Consider the following 19,411-nt stretch of genomic DNA (forward strand, 5'->3'; position numbering starts at 1 on the left):
GAACTGTCAGTCCCGTTGTTTTCTCCTCCAGATTGTTCATCCAGCCTGTCCTATCCAGACAGATCTCCGGAAACATATTATTATCTCTGCATATCTATCTAGATAAGATAGGTTGGGTGAACAGTCTGGAGGGGAAAACAACAGGATTGATGGTTCTGCAGGGATAAGGGAGAGGGGGAGGCGGGGGAAAGCTGGTGGTATGGACTAACCCAGGGACAAGGGAGCAATAAGTGATCCAAAATTAGTGGCAAGGAGTGTTTCAGAGGCCTGGTAGGAATTCAGCAAGGGCAATGTAACCAAGAGAAATTACTGAAACTCCATAAAATTTTATACGGTTTCATGATGTCTGATGTTCATCTATGTTGCTGTTATTGTTAGGTGACACTGAGTCAGTTACAACTTATAGAAATCCTATATACAACAGAACAAAGCACTGCTCAGTCCTGCGCCATCCTCACAATTGTTCCTATGTTGGAGCCCATTGTTGTCAAACGTTTTCCTATTTTTTTGCCACTCCTTTATCTGTTCATCTATAGACCACACCATTAAGAATTCAGTAAGGAGTAGGAGATTAGGACCAGGGGCATTCATGTATAAGGGAGCTATCAGCAAAGAAGATACTGATATGAAGGGGAGTTATTTATAATATTCTCTATCATAAAGTGATAATGCTATCTCTAAAATGAACCAGAGACATATATAAACCATAGATACATAATAGATTTTGGGCTAGCACCGTAAGATCAAATAGTTCTGATGACATGGCCCTACTCTAAACTCACCCTAATTAAGAAATCATTGAAGATACTGGTGCTATAGCATACTGTAGAGAATAACCAGATAGTGCCTAGCTATCGGCATGAATAGCACCTGGCGTCTTAAATGAACTTTCTTAGTGAGGTGTCAACTAAGTCCACATGGAAGCAGCACACCAGCCTGGTGACACAAGGACTGCAGATAACAAAATCCTAATCCAAAGAAGGGAATTGTATAATCTTAAATTGTGAACACCTGGTTGGTAGAAGGCTATGGATGACAATGGAAGCCCCAAATCTAAGGAAAGAACCTTGGAGGCAGGAGAGGTGGGTGTCATGAAAATGTTTTGCTTGGATAAGAGAGATGTTGCCAGAAGTAGACAGTTCCCAAGGGTGAGGCCAATGCTTCAAATCCAACTATGGACTCTTCTAATACAGTCTATTAGAGATGGTGTTCTTCAATCATAAGAAATCTATGTGACAGGCATATTGCCATGAAGAGATCCTAACACTCAACTTACTAGACACAGACTCCTGATCCGTTAACATGTTTCTCGGCCCTACATTCATTTAAAAGGAGTATGTAATCCACATTTCAGGTTGTTCCTTTTTCATGGCTGTGCCAATAACTGGCTCAGCTCTCCCTTAATCTCACCATCTCACCCTCGTGTTGACAAGTCACTCCAACTGTTTACACTGTCTACTTTCAAAAATAGCTGCTAAGGAAGAAGGGGTAGGGGACAGAGAAGAATTGCAAAAGTTGAGTAGAGTCATATGAAAAGGATGAAAGAGGGAACTGACCAGGGGAAACATTGATTTCCCAGATAGGGCTGCAGATCTTAAGTAAACGGTTTTCATGACCGCTTTGGGGGTCGAGCAACCCTTTCACAGGGGTCACCTGATTCATAACAGTAGCCAAGTTACAATTATGAAGTAGCAAAGAAAATAATTTTATGGTTGGGGGTCACCACAACATGATGAACTGTATTAAAGGGTGATGGCATTAAGAAGGTTGAGGACCACTGTCTTAAGTGAATGCAGAGTGATGAAAGTTTTTCATTAATCGTAAAAACACAGAGAAGTCAAGAGTTTTTCTTTTGGGGAAACTACTCTGTAAGTAGTGGAAAGGATGGATCCATCTGCTGCGGAGAGGAGTGGAAGAGAAAGGTGGCTGGCTGTCCAATCCGAGGCTGGGTGTTTGAAGACTGGCAGGGCATGGTAATGAGAGCGTGGCAAGTGCCTGAAATGATGAACACATGCTTTCAGATAGAGGGAAGAAAGTCAAGCTAGAAGGGGGCTAATAGATAGGAGAAAAGAGTCACCAGAGTCTAGTCTTACAAGAAAATGGAAAGCAAGAATAGTATGAATGAGGGAGAATTCTAGAAATAGTGAACTCATCCATGAATTCTATTAGCAATGATCATTTGTATAATTAATACACTGAAAACTTAATTATAAATTATCATGTCTTAAATTGCTATTAACTTCCCTAATATTTACATCTTGTCTCCTGACTTCAACTCTAGGTTCCTCCAGGGTATGCTCCATGGAATCCTTCCAGCACCCAGTCCGGGCTCAGCGATTGTTTAGAAGATGTACATTCACTTAAACTAATCGGAATTCACTGCCATTGGGCCTATTTTGACTCAAGCCAGTCCTATAGGGCAGAGCAGAATGGCCATGCAGAGTTTCCCAGACTGTAAATCTTTTGGAGAACAGACATCTTTATCTTTCTCCTGAAGAGCAGTCAATGATTTGCACCACGGACCTTACCATCAACAGTCCAGTGTTTAACCCCCTGTGCCACTAGGGCTTCTTTCTGTTCACTTAGGTTACTCCCAGTGAGAATCAATTTTAAGAACCAAGTATGGTATTCCTCTGGATGAAGAGCCCACTAGCGATTCATTATAAGCAGAGGCAAGCCCTTGTGGGTCAGATCTGCTGAACTGTAAAGTGTTCTCCATTATGTTTATATTCCTTGGTGCTGTGATCATCACATCAGTTTTATTGCTTTTTCCCTAGAGCCAGTAAATACCCAATCCCAGAGGTGGAAATTAAGTTAAAATAGCGATGGAAGAGAAGAAGGTGCCCAGGTAAGTAGCCCGTACTGGGAGTTCCATGGCAGTCAGTGAGTTCAGTGTCCAGAAGGATGAGTGGGAGGAATATGGTAAATGAAAAGACAACCCAGAGTGCTTCCTCTGCCCAGGAGGCAACCCTCCCCCACATCTTCCTTGCCCCAGTGCCCCAGAGATCTACGAACTGATCCCAGGGATTGCCCAGCCTGTGCCAGCCATGCTGCTTCTGCACATTGCCGGGGTCACCATCCACCGATTGCCCCACCGCACCCCCAGGATGGTCCCCATACCAGGAGCTGGATGGCTGCCTTACTGAGTCCCCACTGGGAAAGAATCCCAGCAAGGAGGCTATAGACTAAACACTACATTTAGACAACTGGACCTGATAGACATATACAGAGCTTTCCATTGAAACACAACATAATTTCATGTTCTTTTCAAGTACTCATGGCTCATTTTTTAAAACAGACCACATGGTGGGCCACAAGTTGAGCCTGAGTAAATTCAAATACATACATATTACTCAGACATCCTTCTTGGATCACCACGCCATTAAGCTGGAGATTAACAAAAAGATAACCAGAAAAACAAGGGTAAACAATTGGAGGATGAATGATCTTCTGCGATATGAATGGGTACTGGCCCAGAGTTTCCAGAAACTCATGGGAATAAGAATACAGTACAATGTATCGAAACATATGCAATAAGGCAAAAGCAGTTATCAGAGGCAGCTTAACACCGATAAGTGCATGTATGAAAAAGGAAGAGAGACTTATGATGGATACACTATCACAAAGCCTCCAGCAACGAGAATAGAGACAACAGAACCACCTCTCCAAAGCAAAAGAAATAATTAAAAAAACAGGGCAGAGTTAAACCAGTGAAAGACAAAAGAATGATGTAAAACATTAATGCCACAAAAAGCTGATTCTTTGAAAAGACAACAGACTGCTGGCAAACTTAACCAAGGAAAGGAAGGAGCAAACATCAATATCCAGGAGGAGGAATGAAATGGGGAATCACAACAGATGCCAATGAGATTAAAAGGATAATCACAAAGTACCATGAAAGTCTATATTCTAATGAATTCAACAACGTGGAATACATGGGCAAATACTTGGAAAAACAATCCCTCCCTAGATTATCCCAGATAGAGATCAATAACCTCAACAGATCCATAGCAAAAGAACAAATAGATATGGTTATCAAGAAGCTATCAAAAAAAAAAGCTCCTGGACCAGACGGCTTCACAGGAGAATTCTACCAAGCATTCAGGAAAGAGCTGACACAGACCGTCCATAAACTATTCCAGAGCATAGAAAAGGATGGCAAACTCCCAACCTCATTTTATGAAGTCAGTATAACTTTGATACCCAAACAGGGCAAGGATCCCAGAAGAATGGAGAGCTATAGACTGATATTGCTAATGAACAAAGATACAAAAATCCTTTCACAACAGAATACAAAAGTATATAAAACATATCCACTATGATCAGGTAGGATTCATCCCAGGGATGCAAGGATGGTTTAACATCCAAAAATCCATCAGTATTATACACCACATTGATAAGAAGTACAAGAATCACAGGATAATATTGACAGACGCAGAAAAAGCATTTGACAACATTCAACACCCATTCCTAATTAAGACACTCAAGAAGATGGAATGGAAGGAAAATTCCTCAAGTTAATACAAGCGATCTACGAAAAGCCAACAGCTAACATCATAATCAATGGAGAAAACACAAAATCAATCCCATTGAAAAAGGGGACAGACAAAGATGCCCCTTGTCCCCACTTCTATTCAATATCGTACTGGAGGTCCTAGCTAACAACAATATAAGACAGCAGAAAGACATTAAAGGTATCCTACTCACTAGGGAGGAGATCCGTATGGCCAATAAGCATATGAGAAAATGTGAGAGGAGGAGGTGAAACTATTGCTATTTGCAGACAACATGATTCTGTACATTGAACATCCCCAAAGCCCCATAACAGGAGTACTGGCAGTGATAGAGGAATATGGACGAGTGATAGGATACAAGATCAACAAACCAAAGTCTATTGGTTTACTGTATACATCAGACTAGACCACGGAAGAGGAGATAAAGGCAGTTGTACCCTTCACAATAGCCAAGAACAAAGAGAATTATCTAGGGATATATTTAACCAAAAAAATAAAAGACGTATACAAGACCCTACTACAGGAAACTAAAAGCGACCTCCACAAATAGAAGAATATTCCATGCTCATGGTTTGTAAGACTCCATATAGTAAAGATGCCAATCTTACCCAAGACACTATAAGTTTAACGCTATCCTGATTCAAATACCAACAACCTTCTTCAAAGAATTGGAAAATTTGACCACCAATTTCATATGGAAAGGGAAGAAGCCCAGAATTAGGAGAGAACTCCTCAACAAGAAGGACAAAGTCAGAGGGCTCACTTTACCTGACTTTAACACCTACCACACAGCCCCAGCAGTCAAAACAGTGTGGTACTGACATGATGACAGATACTCACACCAATGGAAACGAACAGAATACCCAGAAATAAAACTATCAGCATATAGACAGCTGATCTTCGACAAAGGCCCCAAAAGCATCAAGTGGTAGGCGGGTGTCCTCTTTAACAAGGGGTGCTGGAAACAATGGATATCCACATGTAGAAAAATGAAACAAGATGTTTAACTCACCCTCTGCATAACAGCAAACTCAAGGTGAATCACAGACCTGGAAGTAAAGCCCCAAACTATTAGGACCATCAAGGAAGGAATCAGTACAAACCCAAGAACCTTGGCCCAGGGAATACACCAGCTAACTGCAATAGGGAATGGCACACACGCAGGTGAACCTAAAATAGACAAGTGGGATTTATTAAGGATAAAACACCTGTGTGCTATGAAAGACTTTACCAAGAGGGTAACAAGGCAACCCACAGACTGGGAGAGGATTTTTAGCAATGACACAATGGACAAAGGGCTTATTACTAAAATCTACAATACCCTCCTGGCCTGCAAAAAGGGGTAAACCATTAACCACCCCGAAGAAGTGGGCAAAAGAACAGAAAAGAAGTTTCACTAGGGAGGAGATCCGTATGGCCAATAAGCATATGAGAAAATGCTCCCGATCATTAGCCATCAGAGAAATGCAAATTAAAACAACCATGAGATACCATCTAACACCCTTGGGGTTAGCCTAAATGAGAAAATCAGAGAGCAACAGATGTTGGAGGAGATGTGGCGAGATAGGAACTCTCCTTCACTGCTGGTGGTCTTGTAGATATGCACAGCCTCTTTGGAAAAGTGATCTTGCAATATTAAAAAGAAATGGAAATTGATCTACCTTATGACCCAGCTATCCCTCTACTGGGCATATACCCAGAAGAGGTAAGAAATAAAACAGGACCAGCCGCCTACGCTCCAGTGTTGATTGTGGCTCAACTCACAATGGCAAAGAGTTGGAAACAACTTAAATTTCCACCCATAAGACTAGTGGATTAGTGAACTCTGGCACATACACACAATGGAGTACTGCACATACTAAAAGGCACCAACAATCACATGAAATATGTCATTTCATGGGAAGAGTCGGAGGAAAGTATGCTAAGCGAAGTCGGACATTCACAAAAGGACAAGTACAACATGAGTCCCTGAAGTAAGTATAAGCAGCACAGCGGGTATAAAAGAAAAGCCACTTATCTCACAATACATGGGTTGAGGTATAGGCAGTTGGATGTAGGTCAGACTAAACCCAAGGAGGTACATGTTAATCCAACACAAAGAAGGGGGAAGGGGGAAGGAGGAGACAGGAAAGGGGGTAGAAGTGAGAAGATGGCATGGGGGGAGCAGGACAATAACCCACCCAGTGGCAGAGTATTGGTTATGTCTCCACAGGATTGGGAGTGTGCACAGACCCCACCACAGTGCACCAAACCGTGAGGACACATTAACCACATGGAGGAAGGCATAACGAGTGGGCTACAGGGCCGGCTCCAACCAGAGCCAAACCAAGACCCGCCCTAGGAGTATGTGCGACAGAGAACACTAAACCTACAGGTTGGGGAGAGGGGCCGGCATACCATGCCCACAAATGGAAACAAACCAAGAAGGAAAAACAGAAAGGGACGACGGTCGGTCTAGACCCCATGTCAGCACACCAAGCCTGGAGGACAAGGTCCCTGCATGGAGCTGCCAAGACACAGAGAGGGCTGTAGGGCCTCCTTACTGGAGCATACTGAGACAGAGGATAATGCTGGGGACACAGGGCGGAGAGGTAGTGTGGTCTGAACCCCCTGCAGAGGGGTGAACCAAGAAGGGAACATAAGAGATCAGCAACAGGAGCAAATCAAAGCCACAAAGCCCTTAAAGAGCCCCCAAAAGAGACTGCAGGCTAGGAGGGGCAGCTCTGAGAATTCCCCAAGGACTAGTGGGGAGATAGTCATAAAGGTCAATGGAGTGACCTGGAATTATGTATGTTTTTTTTCCTCTCTCTTTTTTTCCTTTTCCTTTTTCAATATTTTGTTTTCTTTTTGTTTGGTCTATGTCATTATTGGTTTGCCTACACATATAAGCCAGGAAATGGGAAACAAGCTTGAGGAGAAAGGAACGGACCGACAGTCCTGGAGGGACTTGGGGGGAGAAGGCTGCGGGGGGAAGGGAGTAGTGAGCAAACAAAGCCACAGACAGGAGAACAATTAGGAAATTTAAATCAACAACAAGGAGGATGTAGCGATCCTGGGAGTGTTGGAGCATCAGCAATCTAGCTGAGAGGAAGTACTAAGGGGCGAAGTAGTAGGTACATGATGGTGGGGCAGGCGGAAGGTAAAAGGTAACAGGAAGGAACTAGGAAGCAAAGCTATGGATAGAGGTATAAGCATAGGTGTGTACAAATGTAAATATAGCAATCCATAAGAATAGAGGTATTGGCCTGTGTACATATATTTATATGGCAATACACTGAGGTAGTGAACAGCTTCAGGCCTCTCCTCATACCCTCCCCCTCAATACAAGAACACTTTGTTCTAACAAACTGGCATTCTGTGGTGCTTACCCCCTTCTGACACAATTGCTGAAGACAAAATGGGTGCATAAGCAAATGTGGTAAAGAAAGCGAACGGTGCCCAGCTATTAAAAGATAAAGCGTCCAGGGTCTTAAAGGCTTGAAGTTAAACAAGTGGCCATCCAGCAGAGAAGCAACAAGCACACATGGAAGAAGCGCCCCAGCCGGTGTGATCATGAAGTGACTTCGGGACCAGGTGACAGACATCAGAAGACCCCAAACAAACAAACACAAACAAAAACATATTGTTGAGAATGAGGGGGGTCAGAGCAGAGACCCAAAGTCCACCTGTAGATAATGGGGCATCCCCCCACAGAGGGGTCACAGGGAAGGGATTAGTCAACCAGGGTGCAGTAAAGCACCGATGAAACACAATATTCCTCTGGTTCCTTGAGGCTTCCTCATCTCCCACTATCATGACCCCAGTTTGTCTTCTCACTTCGGACAAGACTGGAGCATGTACACAAGTATAGATAAGAGATAAGTGCTGATGACATATGGAATCCAGGAACAGGAATGGGAATAGCAATACCAGAAGGGTAAAGGGAAAGGGGGAAAGGGGGGACAGAAGGGGAACCAATCGCAGTGATGGACACATAACCACACACACACCCTCCAGGGGGAAGAACAACAGAAACTATGGGGGAAGGGAGACAGTGGTCAGTGTGAGATATGAAAATAATAATAATTTATAATCTATCAAGGGGACACGAGGGTGGGTGGGGAAGGAGGGTAAAAAGTGAAGCTGATACCAAGGGCTCAATAGAAAGTAAATGCCTGGAAAAGGATGCCAACATGTGTACAACCATGCCTGGTACAATTGATGGATGGATTGTAATAAGAGTTGTAAGAGCCCCCAATAAAAATCATCTTTTAATTAAAGCAAAAAAAAGGGCTAAGTACTTTATTAACAACAGGAAAAACAAAACAGAACGCCCTTCCCTTGGACTCTCTCCTTTTTCTTACAACTACACACGCAGGTTCATTCTGATGCAGCACTCACCAAAACAAGGGCATGTATTTGCTGATGACAAGCCAATCTCATGCATTACTTCATGCATTGTTGCCCTAGAGTTAAGAATTCTGACACAGAGCAAGCGCTCATTTAAGAAACAGGACATAAAATGAAATATTTAAAAATGTTTACTAACAGTCTGCTGTATGTAAGAACTGAGGAAGAAAAGATGAGGCTTTTTGATCCAGTAAAGACTGACAGCCTCTGAAACCTATAGAGGCAGTTCTTCTCTATCGTACAGGGTCACTATGAGTCAGAATCAACTCAATCAACTCAATGAATGTGGGTTTTTGTCTCCGCACTGAGTTCTAGGTTCCTCCAGGGCATGTCCGGTGGAGTCCGTAGAGCAGCCAGCAGAGTGCTGGATAATCACTTAAAAAATGTTCGCTCACTAAACTAAACCCCAACCCAGTGCATTGTGCTTAGCAATGTGATGAAGTGTAATTAGGTACTACATTGTCCTCAATAGGTGGGACATGGAAAATAAATTTGCCTAAGGAAATAATAAACAAGAACAAAAAAGCAGGGAGATAAATAGATTTTAGAGCCATACTTAAGAGGAAAGTATGCTCAGTGAAAGAAAGAAACTAGAGAGCCTACAAGCAAGAGGGTTGGTCCTTCCCTCTCACCAATGTATAGCCAGCTGCCTCCACCTTCTCTCCAACATAAAAGCATATCCACATTCAACTTTCTTGGTCTAAGTGTTCATGCCTTAACTCACTGATTATTCTTAGGAGGCCTGAAAGTACTTTCAGGCAGAGATGAATAGAATTAAGATGTCTTCTAATGTAACAAAAAAAGTGGCCTATAACTATCAGTCTACTTACTATCTCCAGAAGAGACCAAAAAGAAACACACTAAATTTTTGTAACAATTTAGGATGTGGATTCCTGGTCCACTGCTATCAAGTGGGTTCTGATTTCTACTGACCACACAGGTGAAGTGCCCCTTTGATTTCTGAGGTTGCACTTGTTTGCAGGGGCAGATGGCCTTGTCTTTCTCCTGTGCAGTGACTGGTGGAGTTGAATCGCTGACCTTGGAGTTAGCAGCTCAAAGCATAACCCACTTACTACAAGACCAGGAATCCCTATGATGCTGCTTAGTGGAACAGACTGGGTTAACTCATTTTACTGCTATGTCCATGGGCTTTTGATTTCGGGTGGGTGGTGGTGGTGAGGAAAGGCACTGTTTTACAGAGTCAACATATCTGAAAAAGGAACACCTTTATAGATTCTTAACATGCATGCACCATAGGACATGTCTGGTTCAGAAAAACCGATTAATAGAAAGCAGATTTCGCAATGTGGCCAAAGGATAAATATAGAAATAAGTTTATAAATAAAGCATCAAAATCGAGAAACAGCTTTAAAAACAGAATTAGAAATATGGGTTCTAAAACCCACTATGCCTATCATAGTAACAGTATGAGAAGCAGAAGTAGCACACTGTGATCTAATCCAGGCTCAGAAGGCTTCTAATTTAGTTATCATCACAAGCCTGTACGTTTGATGATAATGAGTAACCACAAACTACACTGTCCAGGCTCACCTATCTCATTACATTTTCCTTAAACAAAGCAAGTGTCAAAAAGATTTTAAAAACTTTAAAAATAACTTTGAAAAATGGAATGAGATATTACTTTGAAACATCCCTTCTTTTCTCCAAACTTACGGCTTAAACATCCATAACCAGAAACTGTTTTAAGGTCACTACAGGTGAACAGAACTGAGAGGAGATCTTGCAGTGTTAGAGCTGTCGTTCAGTACTGCTGAGCTGGGTCTAATTCATCGTGACCCCATGCACAATAGCACAATACAATGAAATCGGCTCTGGCCCTGCGCTTGTTGTAGTCTTGTCAATCCACCTCACTGAGGGCCTTCCTGTTTTCAACTGACTTTCTTCTTGACCAAGCAAAACATCCTTCTCCAGAGACTGGTTCCTCCTGATAAAACATCCAAATTACATGAGACAAACTAGCAATCCGTGCTTCTGAGGAGCATCCTGGCTGCACTTTTCCCAGGCAGATTTGTTTCTTCTTCTGACAGCTCTGGCATATTCGCTATTCTTTGTGAGCACCATAATTCACGTGCATCGTTTCTTCTTTGGTCTTTCTGATTTACTGCTCAGCTTTCACATGCATGAGGGTGATTGAAAATATCATGGCTGGGTCAGGTGCATCTTCATCTTTGCTTTTTCACAATTTAAAGAGGGTTTTTTTTTTTTTTTTGCAGCAGATTCGCCCATGCAATAGGCATTTGATTTCTTCATGGCTGCTTTGATGGGCATTTTTTTGTCGATTCAACTAAAATGAAATCTGTGACTGATAGTTTAAACTTTTTCTGTGTATCATGATGTTGTTAACCTGCCATGCACATGTGCAGTTGTGAAGAATTTTTGCTTTCTTTATGTAGAAGCATAATCCATACTAAAGGCTGTAGCCTTTGATAGTGATCAGTGCTTGAAGTCCTCTTCACTTTCAGCAAGCAGAGTTGTGTTAGTGGCATGTCTCAGGTATTTGAATGGTGTCCCTTAACCTTGATGCCATGATCTTTGTCACATAATCTAGCTTTTTTGATTACTTGCTTAGCATAGAGATTGAAGAATTATGGTGAAAGGATACAACCCTAAAGGCCTCATAAAAAACCGAAGAATTGACACACTTGAATCATAGCGTAGGTGAGGAAAGACCACAGCTGTTTCGGAAGTTAGTATCTTCTTAGAGGCAAGGATGGCAAGACTTTGTTTCATGTACTTAGGGCATGTTGGGAAGAAGCACCAGTCCCTGGAGAGGGGTGTCATACAGGGTAAAATAGAAGGTCAGTGAGAACGAGGAAGATGCTCAAGGTGCTGGGCTGATCCTGGTGGCTACACCATGGGCTCAAACACAGCAGTAATTCTAAGGATGGCACACAAATGGGCAGTGTTTCATACTATAGTACATAGAGTCACTATATGTCAAGGTGAAGAGAAGAATATTGAAAGCGCCATGGGCTGCCAAAAGGACAAACAAATCTGTCTTGGAAGTATGTCCAGAGTGTTCCTTAGAGGTAAGAACGGTGAGACTTCATCATATATACTTTGGACATGATTTCAGGAGAGACTAGTCCCTGGAGAAAGACACCATGCTTGGTAAAGTAGACGGGCGGCAAAGGAGAGGAAGGCTGTCTCAAGGAGATGGACTGGCACCATGGCTGCAACGATGGGGTCAAGCACTGGAACAGTTGTGAGAGTGGTGTAGGACTGGACAGTGTTCTGTTGTGCACAGGGTTGCTATGGGTCGAAGCCAACTCAATGGCACCCAACAACAGGTGACCCAACAGCACCTGACAACAACCCAACAGCAAGGCCATTCCAGATAAACTGTTAAGTCAGCAGCAGTTTATCACTTCTAAAGGAAAGCCTCTGACGAACGCTCATAAATTCTGTCTGTGGCTCTAGTAATTACTCACCCCACTCCACCCCCGTGCTTCTTACAGTGAAACAAATAGCTATTTTATCAAAGTAACTTTTCAGATAAAAGCAAGTTTTAAGAAAAAAAATACGCTGACAAAAGAAAACATTTTAATTACTTTTAAAAAACCAGATTTAAAATCTACATAGTGTACTCTGGTGACAAACATTGATTGTTATGTTAAAATATTAAATTCTGAGAATTGTTTAGAAATATATTTGTGAAGCGCATAGCAATTTTGTAAAAATCTTTTTTCTCACACTTCTGTCATGTTGTTTAACTCATAATAATGAACCTTCCATTCCACCCACCCCAGAACTAGCTTACTCCTGGGCATATGAACTACTTTCCTTTTTGTTTTAGTCTTTATGTCCCGAATATTTGTTGATTATGGGGAAAATATTATACTGGGTCAAGATGTTTAATAAAATCTTTTAAGAGCAAATTCTGTATTTCAGCTAATCTATTTTTTAAAGACGCAATCTCAAGAAAATGAAAGGGATATCAGGTATGTAGCTACAGAAAAGGGTACACTTTTAGTTATTAAGGAAACAATCTTTCAAAAATTTGCAGGGCTGTGTGCATATACATAAAAGATAACCTACCCATAAACTCAGTACAAGTCAAATAAAAAATTACTGACAATAATGAAAATAGTAAGAAGTTGAAAACAACAATTACAGGTATATTAACTTTACACTCTGTGTTTTTATAAACTTTCATTTAAGCTACACTTTAGGAAATAGAGTATTCAAGTGCTCAAGAAGTTATTTCTGTTATTAAGAAAAAGCTTATGTTAAATTTGCTTGTAGAATACAACTAATGCCAAAGTTATCTGTTTGCAGATTTACTTATTTGAATTTTTTTAAAAGCCATTTATACTTTCATAGATAAAAAGCACCATGAACAGTCTATGATGAAGTCACAAGCCTTAGTCCTCAAATCTGATCTGGAACAGAATGTTAGCAAACTAGAAAAATACAATAATTCTTATTCAGTTGCTGTCAGAAAGACAAACTTTAATAGCATTCCATTAATAGCTCTTATAAACAAATTGGAAAACTTGAACTGTACTTTATGTTAATACTTGATTGTGATCCAATTTCTAGAAGTTGTGAGTTCTTTTTCATTTTTTACATTATCATTGCTTAAAACATATTTTTGGTAAATATGCTCAGTGAAATCAGTTTAATTAGAAGAAATGAAAGTATTACTAAAGTGAAGTAATTATCAATAGCACTGTTCAAATATTCTACTTTAAGGGCTAGGGCTCAAAGAAATAGCTTGATTTTTCTAAGCCTCAGTTTCCTCATTTATGGAAAGGGGAAAACAGGAATACCTATCATATAAGGCTACTGTAATAATGAAGAGCAGTGAATCTAAAAAGTACGTAGCAGCATGCTACACATAGTAAGTACTTGGTAACTATGATTCCAGGTGTTCTGGATTTTAATCTTGGAATGCAACAAACACCAAATTCTCTTCTCAGGTTGGGGTTACAAATAACAAAGTCAAAGGGGCAGAATGAAATAATCTGCTGTATTTCTCACCAGGCATTGTGGTGATTTCCAAGCTACCTGATTTACTGCAACCTTTTCATGTTCTGGTACTTAAAACATTGAAAGTGGAAGCCTAAACACAACTGATGATGGCCCACGCTGAGAGATCAATACAGAGGTTACCCACCTGTGCAGCTCTTCTGTTTTGTCTTCAGTTGGACCTACGATTAGTAAACAATGGCGAAGGACAGCTGCCATGACACGGAACTGATGAGAATCACTCTATGGCAAATAAAACAGAGGAGAGGAAAATTGGGGGGTTAAATGCCTTGATGAAGAAGTCTGGCACATGACTATGTCCCTGACATCCCAGGGTCCTTCTACCCCTCAAAATAGCTAGCAGGTAGGCTATTCTAAGAAGTTTCCCTGGGCAACAATAAACGAACAGTCACTCTTTCACATAGCCACCTCCAGACAGTGGATGAGGCCAGAAGTTGCTGACTGAGCTGTTACCTTAAGGAATTACTAGCAAAGACAAGCACAACAAGCATTCATGCTTACTGAACGATTTACTTTAACATTCAAAACTTTAATAAAAATGTCCCATATCTTAACTTTCAAAGGCAATGAATTAAAGCCTAACAACTTCATATTAGTCAATCTTCTTAATCTCCCATAGAGCTACTTATAAATTAAACAAGCAAAAATAGTGATTAGAATTTACCTTCTATTTTTCCAATGTTTACTCACTGGTAGTGGTATTAAGGTGCTGTACTGTGGTGGCAAGCATGTGCTATGATGCTGGAAGCAAGACCACTAGTATTTCAATTACCAACAGGGCCACTCATGGTGGGCAGCTGTTAACCCAGCTTCCAGACTAAGACACTAAGAAGAAAGTCCTGGTGGTCTACATGTGAAAATTAGCCAAGAAAAACCTTACAAATCACAATAGGACACTGTCTGCCTTGCCTGCTTTGCACACACCAGGTTTGGTGAAGTAGAGGACCAACAAGGGCATGGGCGACTGTCAGAAAGATGGAACAACTGTGGCAACGATGGGCTCCGTCGGCATGCTGGTGATTGTGGGGATGATGAGCAGCAGGCAATGTGTCATCTTACTGTGCACATAAGTTTGCCAGGGCACAGAGTGGACTCAGCTAACCACCACAGTAGTATCACTGAGACAGACAGAGGAAGTCAGGAAGAAAGCAAGGGGTGGGAATTAAGCTAAGTGCTTAACCTTCATTTATTTGGGTTGGTGGGGGCGGGAGGGGGCATATGGTTTTTCTTCAAGGGTTTTGCTTACTTCATTTTTAGTGAGATCTTGGACCACTAAAATTTCTTTAATCGCTTGCATCAAAATCATGTCTTTTCCAAAATTTTAGTACATAAGACAACATAAGAAATTACAGATAATTATGATTGAGAGGCTGGATATGCCATACTCCAGGAAGGTTCCAATTACTTCAGAAGCTATCTAAAAATTCTTAGTATAAAATTACTTTCAAATCCAAGTAAAGGGAAACACATTCATATATTTTATTACTCCTAACACTTATGCACTGCCCTCTAGTCGCTTGCAATTCAGAGCTACCTCCAGACCAGTGCAGACCTGCCCCAGGGCTTCCCAGGCCGGGACTCTTTATGGCAGCAGGTTACATATCACATCTTTTTCCTGAGGAGCAGCGTGTGGGTTTGAACCACTCATGTTTTGGTTATCCGCCAAGTACTTTTAACGACTGCACCACAGGGCTTTACGTACTCCTCGTAAATAAGAATATATGAATCATCGCCATGCCATGTGTTGGATGATAAACCATTTGAAGGTGAAAAGGAGAAAGAAAACAACACAGAGACAGTGACTTGAACTAAGTGATAATAAGGGTGATTCCATCTATCCCCAATTGTCTAGTTAAAACTTTTCTCATATGTCAATATAATTTTACTTACCCCAAATTTCACTTAAACCCATGGGAAACTCTTCTACTACTTAGATCTCTCTCAAACAAACAAACAAACAAACAAACAAAACCAACCAAAAACCAAACTCAATGCCTTCAGTTGATGCCGATTCAGCAACCCTATAGGTCGTGCTAGAACTGCCCCATGGGTTTCTCAGGCTGTAGCTGCACCCCCCAAAAAAAAAAGTTTCATTAGCACATAATTTACATATCACACAATTCAATAATCCAATTGTTCAATCATATCAAGGGGCATTGAACAGTCATCGCCACATCAATCTTAGAGCATACTCCCTCCCCCATTGGAAAAAATGCCTTTCACATGAGCTGTGCAGTCACAATCAGTTCTAGTGCTCCCTCTTCCCTACCGCCTTCATTATTTACTCCCCAAATCCCCTTTCCCTCCCTACCGCCCACCCCACCCCTGCATTCCCTATGACCCCTTGTGTCAGTTATTTCATTATGTATCCACTCCTGTGTTTCACTGCTGGGAAACCCAACAGAAAATAATAAAAAACAAAATCGTACTAAGGTGGTAAGGCTAAACTCATAATAGTATAAAGACAAAAATACAAATGTGCGTAAGAAGGTAAAGACCCCGTCAACATTCAGAAAGTCAGGGAGGAAATTTCTGTCATGGAACAGGTAAGAGAAACTTGCCCCAGGTATAAATTCAGTTTGTGTCTGCAGGAGGGTCAACTGCCCAAGTACCGAGTTCAATCCAGCATGATCAAAATTACAATGGTCTCTGCCTGATAGTAAGACTGTTTCAGACTCTTGCCTTTGGCTAGAACAGCAGTTCTCAACCTGTGGGTCGCGACCCCTTGGGGGGTTTGTCAAACGACCCTTTCAAAGGAGTCTCTTAAGACCATCGGAAAGCACATAGATACTTCACAATATATAATTACATATTGTTTTGTGATTAATCACTATGCTTTAATTATGTTTAACTTGTGTTCAATTTGTAACAATGAAAATACATCCTGTATATCAAATATTTACATTATAATTCATAACAGTAGCAAAATGACAGTGATGAAGTAGAAATGAAAATAATTCTGTGCTTGGGGGCCACCACACATGAGAAACTGGATGAAAGGGTCACACGGCCTGAGGAAGGTTGAGAACCACTGGGCCAGAACAGATCTGCCAGCGGCTCCGTCTGAGACAGATGATACTCTGTAGATGGGCTAGGGGCTCCCACCGTCCTCCATAGCCTTCGACAAACTGGGAGTTCATGACACTTTTCTCTTCACCATACTCAAATATTCTCATTATCAAGCCTCCTTCTTCTCCCACCCGAGGTACATCCTATGGTTTTGAACTGTTGACCTTTCAGTAAGCAGCTCAACCTGTAACCTCGACTCCATTAACTCAGTGTAATAATACTTCCCTTGTTTCAAAAATTAACTGGGGAATGTGCTTCCTTTTAGACTACATTTTCCTTTCAGCTCAATATCACAATTTTTCTCTCCTCTCATGCTGATGTTGAAAAGCCTCTTACCAAACTATTCACTTTGGCCATTCCATGAACTGATTTAAACTACCAACCCAAATCCGATTTCTTTCCATTCTAGTTCTTTCTGTGCCAGTTTTTACAACACCGACTCCCAAGTTAATACTCTATGTCTGGGAAGTCCCTGGGGGCAGCGGCAAATGGTTGAGCACTTCACTGGCTGTTTAAACCTACCTAGAGGCTTCTCGGATGACACACCTGGCCATCTGCTTCCAAAAGTCACAGCATTGAACCCCACGGAGCAGTTCTACTCAGCACACATACGTCATCACGAGCAGAGCTGACGTGACAACAATTAACAGCAACCCTCTGCCAGCAAAATGTCCTCTTACCTGAAATGCACAAAATTCTCTTCATTTCTTTACTCTCAGCCACTATTAAGACCCCTGACCTGTCTGCCTCTGCTCTTTGCACCACCGATTCCTTTCCATCCCCTGGGTGTCAGCAAAAAGATTTTCTCAGAGAAGCCCTTTCTTTGACCATGTTACTCTGTAGACTCCTTCCTCCATTATTCTCTATCATAGCTTGTTACCAATTCTTGTGAAATCATAATTCGGTTATTTACTTTCAGATTATTTTGCTTCCTCTACTAACCTACTGAGCTTATGAAGACAGAGGCCACATCCTTAATATGTATTCCATAATACAAAGCTGGCTGCCACCCACAACTTTCTCCTGTAGTGTGGCAGGTGGGGTTGAACTGCAGACCTTTTGGTTAAGAGCTAAGGGCTCTCATCATTGTATCAGTAGGCTCCCATAATCATTTTTTTAATGTACAACACCTATGAACAATAAAGTTCCCAAACCATGTGTACAGCTAGATATGGAATAGCTTCCAAAAGTTTATGGAAAGTTTTTTAAAAATGCAATTTTCTCACAAATTTTTTGAAGTCCCATCATAAATTTTCAAAAATACACAGCACATCCATAGAGCCAGTCCTTAAACCATGCAATGGCAGTATCAGCCAGGCTAAGATTAGTAACCCCAGAATTTTCCTCCAAGTCCTCTTCAAATGACCATTTCCTGCCCTTCAAGGGTGATTCAACTTCTAACACCAGAGCTTACTGATTTTGTTGTCCATGAACTTTGTAGAAATGGAATCACATTTGGCATTGACTCCATAGCAGTGAGTTTGGTTTGGTTTAGTTTGGCTTTTGTGCCTGGTTCAGGGATCTTCATGGTGTAGTGGGTTACATGTTGGGCAGGTAACTGCAAGGTCAGCAGTTTGAACCCACCAGCTGCTCTGCAGGAGAGAGATGAGACTTTCTGCTCCTGCAAACATTTACAGCCTTGGAAACTTGAAGGAGCATTTCTACTCTGTCTGATAGAGTCTCCATGAGTCAGATTTGGCTCAATAGCAGGAAGTTTGGTTCTGAGATCTGTGCTTTGTATGCAGAAGTGTGCTCGCCACTGGTATTGCAGAGCGAGTTACTTGATGTGTTGCTTGTGTACATCATTTATTACTAATCCTCAAGGCCACAAGTACAGAGAGTGTGTGTCTGTACTGAAATACTGTGTATGACATCCTGGCCCACCAGGCCGTGAGGACGATGTTCCCAATTAGAGCAGCCTGTCCACAGAGAGGACCATATGGCCTGCCCCCCTATGAGACAAGATGTCCCTCACTGACCCATAGCCCTACAGGGGACAACACTGGAGACACAGTGTGGGAATTGCACCTGATCTGATTCCACCACACCGAGGCAAAACATTAAGGGGGTGCAACAGAACATCAAGGAAATGGAGCGGCGAGGTCTGCAGGGAATGCTGAAGGTGGACTTTGGGGCTATGGCGTGGTGCCCCAACAGACTGGACTGAAAAACACTCCTAAAGACCAACAAACAATCCTTGAACTAACTGCAAGCTTTTCTTTCTTGTGTTTTGTTTTGGTTTTTGTCATTGGTTTGTTGTTGTGTCTTGTTGTATATTGTTGCTTGGTTTTGCTCTTTCTTGTTTTTGTGCATGTTATTATCTCTGCAGGTCTAAATAAGATAGGCTGGATAAACAATCTGGAGGAGAAAACAATGGGACTGACAGTTCCGGGGGGACATGGGAGAGGGGGAGGTGGGGGGAAAGG

The 19,411-nt window shown here is 41.7% G+C and overlaps 1 protein-coding gene across 6 annotated transcripts in view; it reads right to left on the minus strand.

Annotated features, from left to right (window-relative positions):
• The window catches only part of RIC8B (RIC8 guanine nucleotide exchange factor B), a 148,879-nt gene that overhangs the window by 68,297 nt on the left and 61,171 nt on the right, over nt 1–19,411 (minus strand). For all 6 annotated transcript variants that reach the window (XR_004046157.2, XR_006680355.1, XR_004046156.2 and 3 more), the window contains exon 4: nt 14,044–14,138. Coding sequence is in view for 3 of the 6 variants with exons in the window: in XM_004700329.2 (XP_004700386.1) it covers nt 14,044–14,138 (95 nt within the window). In the remaining 3 variants the exon portion in view is untranslated. The remainder of the gene's footprint in view (nt 1–14,043; nt 14,139–19,411) is intronic.

Source organism: Echinops telfairi, unplaced genomic scaffold (assembly GCF_000313985.2).
Source record: "Echinops telfairi isolate 266 unplaced genomic scaffold, ASM31398v2 ScPeMD7_2;HRSCAF=8, whole genome shotgun sequence".
NCBI lineage: Eukaryota > Metazoa > Chordata > Mammalia > Afrosoricida > Tenrecidae > Echinops > Echinops telfairi.